Below are 12,756 nucleotides of genomic sequence, written 5' to 3' on the forward strand. Positions count from 1 at the left end.
ACTGAAGACAGAGTCAGCACACATGGATATCAGGAATAAAACCACAAACGTGACAGCCAAAGAATAGGCGTGGGGTCACTTACTTGTTGGTGGTCATATTCATTCTATATTGTGTGAAAATACTATTAAATTAAGCACTTCAATACAGGGCACTTACACCTTCCTGCACCGTCACACTTTGAATGACAATTGCTCGGTCATGCTACACTATACCCAAACAAAATTTTTATCATTTTGTTCTCACAAATAGAGCTTTCTTTTGGTGGTATTTGATCACCTCTGGGATTTGTATTTTCTGCTAAAAAAAACAAAAAAAAAAAAAAACGAAAATTTTGAAAAAAAAATGTTTTTTGTTTGTTACAAAACTTTGTAAACAAGTAATTTTTCTCCCTCACTGATGGGGCTGCACTGACGGGCACTGATAAGGCAGCACTGACTGGCACTGATGATGGGCACTAATATGCAGCACAGATGGGCGAAAGAGGGGCACTGATTGGCATCCCTGGTGGTCTAGGGCGGCATACCTGGTGGTACATGTCATACTTGCCTGCTCTGTTAAATGTTTTTGCACAAAGCAGCCAAGATCCTCCTCTTCTCGGGTCCCTCTTTGGTGGTCCTTCCCCCTCCCTCCTGTTGAGTGCCCCTGCAAGCAGCTTGCACCCGAGCCAAGCCACAGCTCCGTGTAGCCATTCAGACAGAGCCACGGTTTGGCCTTGCACCCTCTCTCCTGATTGGCAGATCAGATCAGTGAGCCAATGGCACCGCTGCTGTGTCTCAGCCAATTGGGAGGGAGAGTCCTGGAGGACCAAGGCACTCGTGCACATCGCTGAACAGAACAGTTAAGTATTAGGGGGGCTGCTGCACATAGAATGCATGAAGATAAAAAAAAACTTCTCCCTTTACGACCACTTTAAAGAGGTTGTTACCACAAAAATGTATTTCACTGCCAGCCACTCTATTAAAAACGAGGCATAATGCACAGGGTAAATGTTTTTCTGAAACAAAGCTTGTAAATACAGTTTTACAGCTATCGTCATGCCGGTGACATGACTCCTGGCCGGTCTCCTACTCAAATCCAGGGCTACAGCGGGAGGGGCCGAGATCTCCCTCAGACGTCAGTCGGGGAGGTCACGTGGCGGCTCAGCCCTTCCCACAGTAGCCCTGGATCGCAGTAGGAGACCGGCCTGATTGATGTAAAACCGTATTTACAAGCTTTGTTTTAGAAAAACATTTACCGGTGTGTTATGCCTTGTTGTAATAGAGGTGCTGGCAGTGACAATTTGTAATCTTTTATTTTTTAATAATAGTGGCAGGGGGGCCAGACAGACACAGACACAGACACATGAAGCTGACAGGCAGGGAGGGAGGAGGCGAGGGGGACAGAGGAGAGCTGTGGATGATGGAGGCACACAAGCTGACCACGGTAGTCAGAGGGGGACACAGGAACTGGCAGGATCAGCAAGGCTTTTTTGTATAGATGTTTTCTTTTTTCCTCATAACTAAAAGATAATATATTGGTGCTTTATCAACAATTCTCTATTCTTTCCAGGCCCCAACAGGTCATATAGTCAGAACTCCTTTAAAATGCAAGGCCCACAAATTGGGACATGGTGCCACTACCAACTGCAGTCAAAGCATGTGATCAATGGCAGCACTCATCTTAAAACACTATTACTGCAAAACGACCCTCCTCCAAATCACAGCACACCCCAAATCCTCACAAAAGCACTCAACACCTTTTTCTCAGAGGTGTTGTGGACACAGACTGCATCGAAGATGGAGGTGAAAAATGGGACTGTGTGGGAATCCTCTCCTACCAACTTTGCAGCTACTACTCCAAATCCAGAGTGAAGTCTAGGTCTTAGGGCACTCTATCAGCAGCTTCTGACATCGAAGACAGAGCAGCATTGGGACCTTAAATGTATTAAGGCAATACCTACGAAAGCAGACTTAGAGCAATACATACCCGGTAGAAAATATACAAGCTCTTAATGTGCTCAAGTCTGAAAACTCAATTTGGGTATACAGACTTAAGAATATGAGTATGATGTTCCCCTACACAGACTTAAAGTGTTACTAAACTCAGGACCCTGCATTCACTATATCTGGTCTCCCATAGTACATGGAAATGAAATTATTTCAGTAAATATAAACTGCTAAATGCCTTTTCTCATTAGCAGTATATAGTAGTCTTGTGACCTCTATCAGTATCTGGTTAAAGCTTGTAGGAGGAGTTTTCACTCTACTCTGACTGTCCTATGAGGCTGCATGACCCCTGACCCTCTGTCTGGACAGTGCTGATTAGCCCTGTGCAGATCATATGCACCCTTCCAAAGGGAAAAAAAAACGCTCTAGCAATACACACCAAACGGAAAATGTGCAGAGTGACCCCAAAGGCTCTGTCTTATCTGGAGATGGAGTGAGGACAGTGGGGGGGATTTGAGAAGACAGGATCAAACATCCTTTTTACACAATGCAGAGGCTTAACCCCTTAGGTTCCACAGTGAGTATAACGAGCATGCTTTACTGCATATACAGGCTGATTACGGTTGTGGGTTTAGTAACACTTTAGATTCTTAAAGTGATACTAAACACACACAGTTTAAATTTACATTATCTCCATTTCTGTATGTTGGTGATGGCGCTAATAATTTCAGTAAAAATAAAAAAATAAATAAAAATCTAAGTACCTTTTTCCTAATTATTATACAGCTGTCACATGACTCACCCCTTTCCCAGCCTGTATGCAGAGAAACTTAAGCAGGGGGAGCTTATAGTTCTCCCACATGTCACATGTTCAAAGTAAAAATAAATAAATAAACAGCATTTGGGATACAGAGTAAAAATAAAATGTTTTTAATTGTCATACAGATCCATATTTAAATTCAATTATTTTTTGGTAATCAATTATTTTTTGATAAACACATAGTGGGGTGGATTTCTAGTAATATGGTGGGGTAATATCCCACCCCCATTGTTTTAAGATGGTTAGAGTATGGTGGAGGGGGGGGCGCTGGCTGTGTGACTCTAGTCACATGGGTTGCTCAGGTGCAATAGGGAGAACATGCGCAGCATAGAAACTCGCTGAAAACTGGGCATGTGCAGAGTTGCCAACACTGCAAAATTCCTAGCTGAATTGGGGACTGGGACAGAAGGGGGGAGATAGAGAAAAGCAGGATCAACCAGGTTTTTTGCAGAATACATAAAAACAAAATTACATAGTGACTGAATATGAACAGCACATAATGCACCATTTGATCGTTTTTTGTGGGTTAGTGACACTTTAAAAAGTCTTAGACAAGATTTAAAAAAGTAATCCTTATTACAACTTTATTGTGAATTCAGGAAAAAAAAAAAAAAAAAAAAAAAAAACACCACACACATATAAGGGGCCTCCCAGAAGCCACGCAATCTCAGGATTTCATCCCCATGCTCACAAATGGACAAAGCTCATAGTATGTTTTGAGAAGACAACGCGAAGCATTTAAGTTGGAGGCAGCCAGGCAAATGCAATTTTCAGGGGGTGGAAAATAATAGCAGACCCTGCATTTTGCTTCGCTCACGAGGTTTACTTTAACCTAATCTATGCACGGTTCAGCAACTATCACATCTGGTCTAACTTGAGGAAAAATCAAAATGTACTGAAAGGTAGTCCAGACTTGAGACAAACTCGCCTATCACTCCCAGGTTTACTTTATTTTGCATTTTACAAACTGAGCAGCAGTTGAAAGAAGAGCTTATGGACATCACAAAACAGCAGCAATTAAGCTCATAAAAGTTCTATATGTATAATCAGAAGAGTTTACTTTTACTATTTTTTCAAGAATAGACCAGATTACATTTTGGTGGCTAGAGTAAAGCGTACACCAGAAAGTGAAAAATGAAGGCCAACCTAACATGAACATTAATAAATTATTACATTTATGCGGTAATGGGAGGGGGGAAAAAAAACAAAAACAAAAAAAAAAAAAAACCACCACATCAAGTATGAGTTTAATTTGCCAAGTTTGGTATAAACTAACAAGAGCAGCAGCAGATAATGAAAGATCAGGAGATAGGCTCCCACTGCTGTTTTTGCAGATTGCCACATGTGTACAGCAAACTAGCACAGAAGTTTAATGTCACCAGGGGTTTTAAAACTCCCATGTTGATGAAGCAGTCCAGCCGTTCAATACAGGTAAAGTAAAGGAGGGTCTGCTTTCTCTGCAGATTTTGGCATTAAAAATTGCATTTGGCTAGAGGTCTAGCATTGCTGCATAAACACTCCGGGGGGGGGGGGGGGGATTTTGAATTACTGCAAGCAATTGCAGGGGGGATTTTGAATTACTGCAAGCAATTGCTTTTACTTTGTCTTGCTTCAATGTGGCCAATAACTCTGAGTTTAGATGAATTGGGGCCCTTTGCAAGCCTCAAATCTGGGCCCTCTTGACTGGAATACTGCAAGTCATCCGATATGACAAACTTCACATGATAGAGCATACTGTGATCCCTTGCTTACCTGTCTGATTTAAATCACCTAGCATTTAAAAAAAAAAAAACTTTTTGTAAGAGTTAATGTTCACACATTAATAAAATTTGTAATACTAAACCATTAGAGCTTTTTTTTTCTTGGAGAAACTGTAGTATCAAGTTAAAAACAGAAGTGGCAGAAAGCTGGAAAAGGGATAGATATTTGGTGACCCAGGAATCAAAAAGCATTTTATACCCTTTAATTTTAATTCAGAGGTCACATCAATCCAGAATTTACTGAAACAAGTGTAAAGCAACTTAAGTGAACTGTTACTGTGTATTTAATTTTTTTTTTTTTTTTTTTTTTTTTGGAGAATGGCTATTAGCAGCCTCCAACCTTCTTAAACGAAGGGTCCATTCATGGTCTATCACATTATTTAGGGGCTGAACGATGGTCAGTGGGAGCAGAAAATGCCCATTTCAATAGGCAGAATGGCACCCCTGAGGGAGTATTACACACAAGCTTGCATTCCTAGCATGCTTACAGATGAAGTAGTGAAGTTCTGCCCTGTGGTCTGTCATTCTACACAGATAGCAAGGTGAGCAGAGATCCAGGTGCTGGGTCCTGCTCTTCTGCCAAAGTGGATCGCCTGTTGGACCTGCAGCACCACAGGTACAGAGGAGGCAGTATTTCATTAAAGCTGTGCAACATGCCATTCCAGGTTTTCCCTTCTGAATTTCTAGCATGCAATGGTTTTAAATATCTAGATCTCTGTCTAAATCAAGGGTATAAAAAGTGGGCTGATGAGATCACAAAAAATATAATTAAATTGTTTGTTACAACAATGGTCATCTTGAATGATGCTATGGCTTCCGGGGAGGGAGTATGACCAAGATTTTAAGTCAGCCTATGCCAGGAAAGCTGATGAACGATTTACTCATGCATGCAATGAGTCAGACATACAAGGATCTTCATGCTTGGTTAACCCTTTCACTCAAGTTTAGTAACATTCTAGTAAAATGATAAAAACAACAAAAATGAAAAACACCGCTAAGGCCTCATGCACACTGCATCTATCAAATGTCCGATTTACAGACCTTTGACTTTTGTTTTTCTGCCCCTATACGCCTCTGTTAAGCCTAGTACACATGGGCCAAATGCCAGGCGACATCAGCCGGTTCAATATAAACTGACCGATATTTGCCCCGTGAGTATGATAGTTAGTACAGCGGTTCCTCCTGAGCAGTCAGGTAAAAAAAAAAAAAAAAAAAATAGGCTTAAGCTTATGTGACCCATGGACACGTAGGGGTTTAGAAGTGGGAAGTTCAGGGGCAGAAATCTAAACGCACCAAAATCACCATTCAGGAGAAGTGCCTTTGGGTAGAAAAAACACCCAACGCATCTAAACACTAGGCATCTAAATGTTCCTAAACACTAGGTGCGTTGAGTCTTTATTAATTTTAATGACCAGAATAAAATGAATATCCTGGCCAACAAAACCAATGAACTTAACATGCCTGAACACATCTAAATGCGCCAAAACGAGTTTGTAAAATGCGGCTTTAAACACGTGTGTAATGCCGATTTCCTCCTGTCAGAAGAAAGGTGTTCAGAGAAGCTTAGTGTGCATGAGGCCTAAAATGCTCCACTTTCAAAGGAAGCAAGTACACTTTCATACTACATAACTGTATATATTTAATCTCATTTTTGTAGATGTCAATTTAAAAATTCCCAACTTCTTATAGGAAGTAAACTGGGACATCAAGAACGCAACACAAAAAGTTACCTGGTTTGCCCACCTGCTGCGGCTATTATAAAGGGGGTCTTCTCTCTCTGCTTTCATTTATTGCATGACCCAGAGATTGCAGGGAAATTAATACAGACAGAATATTGCTAGTATTGGATAAATATTTACATTGAGAACTACTCAAAATTTAATTCGGTACACAGTGGCAGTATTTTATGTCCCCCTGATATAGCTAGGAAGGGCTCTGCCCTCACCTAAACTTTATGGTACCTCTGGAAGGATCTACCCATATATTCCTATAAATCTAATGACACCAGCATTATGACTATCGGCCACCTAGCAGATTTTCCAAAGGAATCAATGGAAACAGCACTACAGAGAAATTAATTAGTAGGCTTCGCTTACGGAACAGCCCGGGATTGTAGACTCAGAGGGGCAAAATCCTTGCAGGGAAAACTTATGCACCTTAAGATCTAGCAAAAATGTAAAAAAATGTATGTTAAAGGGGTTGTAAAGGTAATTTTATTTTTTTTTTTAAAATAACTAACATGTCATACTTACCTTCACTGTGCAGCTCGTTCAGCACAGAGTGGCCCCGAACCTGCTCTTCTGGGGTCCCTCGTCGGCTGTTTCAGCTCCTCCCCGCAAGAACTAACCACCTTAATGCGAGCTCCCTCGCATGGTGGTTAGTTATTGCGGGCGCGCTCCCGTGATACAGCCGGCGGCTATAGCCGCTCACTGTATCACTCGGCCCCGCCCCCCGGCGCGCCGCGTCATCAGATGTGATTGACAGCAGCGCGAGCCAATGGCTGCGCTGCTTTCAATCCATCCACTGCAGCCAATCAGCGACCAGGCTGAGCTGCAATAGAGATGACGGGAACGAGCAGCGGAGATTAGAGGTGTCAGGTAAGTAAAACGGGGGGGCTGGGGGTGGCGGTATTGTCAAAAGTTTTTTCATCTTAATGCATATAATGCATTAAGGTGAAAAAAATTTTACCTTTACAACCCCTTTAAGTTTGCACCATAAAGCAAATGAGAAAGACATTTGGGCCCCGCTATTGCTGGCCGGTCTTCTGAGCAGAATAGTTTCCTGGCTGTAACGCTCACTCACTCTGGCTTCTCTGATGAGGCACTGCTCCAGAACCATCGTACAGGTAAGGGGTTACCGCTATTTACATCAGTTCTACGTCAGTGGCTCACAGGTCTGTTGGAGCCAGAGATAATCAGGTAATTAATTCTCAAATGAAAGTCAGCAATGGCAGACCCCATTTCTCTGAGAATAGGGTATAGGATTATATTGACTTTGGTATCTAAACCAAAGAACAGAAAATTAAATACATTGTAGGTTACCATTCCTTAGAGGAGGTGGATGAATATTTTCTTCTGTTTTTTTATTTCCCATTCTATTACCTCCAGGTGATCCTGCCATTAACACACTTCCTGTTCCTAGGTGGCCAACACTTACATCCCCATACTGCATCTGTTGAGCAGCAGCGTCATCACCCTTGGCCATAAATATTAGGCTTACAGAACACTTCCCCCTCCACTCATTTCCAAAACAAAGAGAAGGTGAGAGAATACAAGAAGTTATCAATTCACTTGATTTCTGGCAGGATCTGCCGTCTTTCTGCACTTAAACTCTTTCAACACTGCAGATAACTGATTAGAAGGGAGCAGGAAGGAGAACTTCACTGCGAGTCTACACTTGCCAAATAAAAAAAAAATAATTCCATAGCACCCACATGACACTTGGTGTGGAATCGAAACAAACTAAAAATCAGCATATCTGTTAGAATCAACAATATGAAAATAAGTATGCCAGTACACATTTATGTAGCTATGTCACCAGGCATGCAACGATTACATGTACACAAAATAATCAGTGACTCACTTCTCGAATTTAGGGTTGTACATTTTTTTCTTGTGGAAAAACTGTGCATGCACTAAAAGCAGTTTTTATATTTTAAAATTCTGTAAAACATAGATTTGTTGCACCTTGGATTAATACATTGCATTATGCAAGATTTAAAAAAGTAAGCTATACAAAACAAAAAAGACGTGCTAGAAACAACCCGGCTATTGCAAAGCCACAATATCGTAAACTCAATGGGCATCAACATTTTCTTTTGCAACTTTGCACAAATTAAGTCAAAGAAAGCACAAAAACCATTTCTAAATGTATGAGAATATAAAAAAAAAAAAAAAAAGGGAGAATAAAAAAGTACCTATGTGCATGCCTTGGAAAAAAGCAAGGAAACAAAAATCACTGCAAGTTAAGGTAATAAAAAAAGGGAATATTTATTGTGTATATATGTCCTGGTTGGCAACTGACACCATTGTACGTAGGTTACTCGAAAAACAAAAGTTCAGGCAGGCACAAATTAGTAAAAAACGGGTGCCAAAGATAAGCTTTAAGCCACACTAACAAAAACTCTGGTCTCGGTCAGGAGATTTAAACATTAATATGGGAAAAAGTAATGCCTCAAGTACAATCAAAGTCAAAACTTGAAAATCAGAAAAATTGGTACATACCTCCCACTGCAGATGAGGTGGAATATTTCGGATCTGTAGCTTCCGACTCCTGAAAACAGAAAGAAAACATTGCATGAGAGCAGAGAATATACAAAAGCCATATCATTGATTCTAGCCGGCATTAAAATACTCCTTTACGGATACACAGGCGAAGACTGCAGCATGGACGACGACTGGGAGTCAACATCCCAAGAATCTTTACTCAGAACTCAGATTCAAAGTCATCCACTGCACTACTACATGAGCTCTAACTGGCTATGAGCTAACTAATCACATACAATTGCTGGGGAATTCCTATCATTCCTGGTCTTTGAAGTTGAAATCATTCAATTAGCTCACTGCATTTTCAGAGGGGAGGGGGAAACGTGCTCTCCCAACATGCTTTTCTGAAACTTTCTTGTATAGGATATCCACTTTGGGGGCGGAACGCTGGCATGAACAATGCAAATGACTCACATCTGGCAGGGCACTGGTTAAGGGACTCTACAGATATTTATCCTAAGGAACGAACAGCCAAACATTTGTGGTGGAGAAGCGCTTGCTGCAGCGTGTTTAAAAGATGAACAAGCAAATGCCACATATTCCCTGGGATTCCCAAGAATGCACATGGTAAACATATATATATAAATTTTTTTTTTTTTTTATTATATATATATATATATATATATATATATATATATATATATATATATATATATATATATATATACATATACATATATACATATATATATATATATATATATATACATATACATACATACACACACACACACACACACACACACACACACACACACACACACACAAACACACAAACACAACAAACACTGGACTTTTTGACCAATTTGGAACTGGGAAGACTGCAAAGCAAACAGCACGGTGACATGTCCAGGCACTGGAGCTTGCAATAAAATTGAAAACTTCGCTCTGACTTCCATCACCCAGACCACCACAGGTAGCCCCTCATAAAAAGGGATAGGACCCGTATCTAAACACATTACACTCAAAGAAATTGCACTCAAATTTCTCAGCAGAGAAATAATTACGGTAACATACCAGGTTTCACCTGCAGAGGGTACTGCAGGCAAAATACAATGAAATTTTACAGTGAAATAAAAGAAAATGAAACAAATTCAAAACCAATACAAGCCAAATAAAAAAAGTATTGTATTGGAGCACACAGCAACAGTCATTTCAATGGTCTTTCCACCAGAGCATCAAGCATTTTTCTTTTTTGAACCGGTCTTAAAATATAAATAAAATTCAGAACACAGAACGTTACCAGCATATGTGATTGATAGAAAAGATAAGCAAGACACAGATGATGCAATTTTGTTTCATACAACCACAGGTTGCTGTAAAGAAAAATCACTTGAATCCCTCCCGCAGCACTATTGTGTTCTACCAGCGGTGAGCCTTCCCTGCTGGCATAACACGATGATGACTATTAGCGGCTATAGCCACCTGCAGTAATCACACACAAAACAATCTTTGACTTTACTGCCCATAGATGGATCGAACCTTGGCAGGTCCCTGTTGAACTGGCTTTAGGACTTTTGGGCTTACTTCAGGGGTGCCTTAGCAAAATGCCTAAAAATTGCCCAAAAATTGTATACAAGCAAGTGGTTGAAGCCTGCCTTTTAGTTACACAAAGCCACAAATTTTCACTGTGCACCATTACAACATTCTAGTTGCCAGCGTCCCAACAACCATCGACGTCACCAGGTGATAAGAAGAGCGTCAGGCACCTGCACAGCATCCTTTTTGCCCCTCCCCTGCCCCTCTCCATCACCACTGGACTGGGGGTCACATTAGCCGAGAGAGAAGAGAAACACATGAACACTAGTCAGTAATAGTGGGGAACAGTGTATTTGCTTTGGAAGAATAAATTACCCCCAACTTTCGGTGTCCTACGAGTGTGGATGTTGCTGCATTATGTAAAAGTTTGTTTAATTTTTTACATTTGAGAATGGGGTGCCTCAAGATTGTTCATTATTGAATGAAAAAAAGGTTGAAAAACACTGCTTTAGAAGAACCCGTCTGTATAAAATGCAAAGTAGCCGCCATTTGATTTTTTTTTTTCTGCTCTGGGGCCAACCTTAAAGTGGTACTAATGTCTAAACGTTTTTTAGCTTAATGCTTTCTCTGCCCCACTACTGGTCCTACCCACCTAAACACATACTTGGTTCCATGTGACCGTTCCAGCACAGTCTCTGGCTCCACCACCATTAACCTAATTACATACTTTCACAGAAAAATAGGGGAATTTTCAGGGAAACTTAGGTGAGCAGCGCAATGGGCTCCTGCCAGTCAAACCCATGTGGAGGAGGGAGCAGAGGCATTGCTTACCGGTGCTGCTTGTGTCTGTGGGCCCACACAGCCTGGCTTGGGAGCACACATGTAGAGGTGCCTCTTTAGCACCGGTTTGCTGCAGGAGGCACCTGAGAACAGGGCGAGTCCGACAGCACCGTCAGGGAACTTCCAGATAAGGAGGAATGTGACCTCTCTCCGCAATATTGCACAGAGCAGGTATTGAGAAAGAGTGGAAAGGACTGGTCTCTATTAAACAAAGCTCCTGCACAGAGGCAAAGTTTCACACTGGATTTCTGCACAGACCTGGGGGAAATACACCAAGTATGCAAAGATTCAAGTATGATTAGATATGCCACTTGCTTATCCCCAAGTTCAGCTTTAAATGCAGCTGTCACATTGTGGGAGAAAGCATTGACCAATATGAGTAGAGATTAATTCAAATCAATAAGCAATAAAGTGTGTTTTTCTTGCAGGAGTTTAGCAGTCAAGGAGGGCAACTGGGTCTGAGTCGAGGCTGCTGCCTCTCTGGTCATTAAAGTCAAATTGCTGAATTAACAACTTATGAGTCCCTAGTACAAACTTCCATCTTTCTTGGAGTTTTACTTTTTTTTTTTTTTTTTTTTTTAAATTAACAACCAACGTGTTCTGGGGGTGGAGGACTCCCCCCATTTTCAGGGCTTAGACACCCTGAATTCACAGGGGCCAAATATCTGGCGGTATCAGCCAGTTTAATGGAAACTGGTCGATACTGGTCAGACAGAAGCTGGGTTGTCGAATGGGCATGACCAGCTCCTGAACAACGCTATCAGTCAATGGCTGATAGAAGTGTTTTGGCGGGGGGGATGTTGCCTTCTGTTTTTTTTTTTTTTTTTTTTAGTGCAGCCCGCTGGGTTGAACGAAAAAGAAAAAGAAAAAAAAAAAAAAAAAAAAACACAAAAAACAAAAACCTACTACTATTGTGTGCCAGGCTTAAAAAAGAGAAGAATGGGTTTGGGGTATTTTCCTCCATTATACGTTTACCTAGGTGGATGCAGCATTGGTCTGATTCTACATTTGTTCCCCGGCGCCTCTGCACTGAGAACAGAGCGATCGAACACTGCCGATGGCTCGGTTCTCACAGCTCCTCGAGAGCCGCCTACTGTCAACCAGCAGCTCTCCGCTCTGCTCCTCCACGCTCACTGGAGCGCTGAGCTGTGGAGGAGTGGGGAGCGGCTGTCTTAGGCTCTCAGCGGCTCGCTGAGAGGCTGAGACTGGCATCAGTCCAGGCACCTGGAGGATCCAGACTTCCGAAGTCAGGATGACACGGTGCCTGGACTGATTTCTGTGACATCAGAGAGCAGACTTAAGTCCACTCTGCTGAAAACGAGTCACAGGGGTGCAAAACTAATTGCACTCCTGTGACCCTTAGGTGAAGCCCAGCCAAATTAGCTTAGGCTGGACTTCACCTTTAGCCAAAATCTAGCCTCAAATCATGCTTTCTAGGTCATTTCATCTGGACAGGTCTTTGTTCAAGCCCAAAAGAAGGTGGGAGTCCTTTTCGCCTCCAAGGAGTGTTGGCTAAAATTTGATGTACAGTGCCTTGCAAAAGTATTCACCCCCCTTGACTTTTTAGCCATTTTGTTATATTACAGCCTTTAGTTCAATTTTTTTTTTTAATCTGAATTATATGTGATGGATCAGAACACAAATAGTCTAAGTTGGTGAAGTAAAA

At 41.5% G+C, this 12,756-nt stretch overlaps 1 protein-coding gene across 1 annotated transcript in view; it reads right to left on the bottom strand.

The window, feature by feature from the left end:
• Nucleotides 1-12,756, bottom strand: part of IGF2BP3 (insulin like growth factor 2 mRNA binding protein 3) — a 140,214-nt gene that overhangs the window by 65,684 nt on the left and 61,774 nt on the right. The window contains exon 3 of the mRNA XM_073630098.1: nt 8,730-8,778. Within this exon, the coding sequence (XP_073486199.1) occupies nt 8,730-8,778 (49 nt within the window). The remainder of the gene's footprint in view (nt 1-8,729; nt 8,779-12,756) is intronic.

This window comes from Aquarana catesbeiana, linkage group LG05 (genome assembly GCF_042186555.1).
Source record: "Aquarana catesbeiana isolate 2022-GZ linkage group LG05, ASM4218655v1, whole genome shotgun sequence".
Classification (NCBI taxonomy): domain Eukaryota; kingdom Metazoa; phylum Chordata; class Amphibia; order Anura; family Ranidae; genus Aquarana; species Aquarana catesbeiana.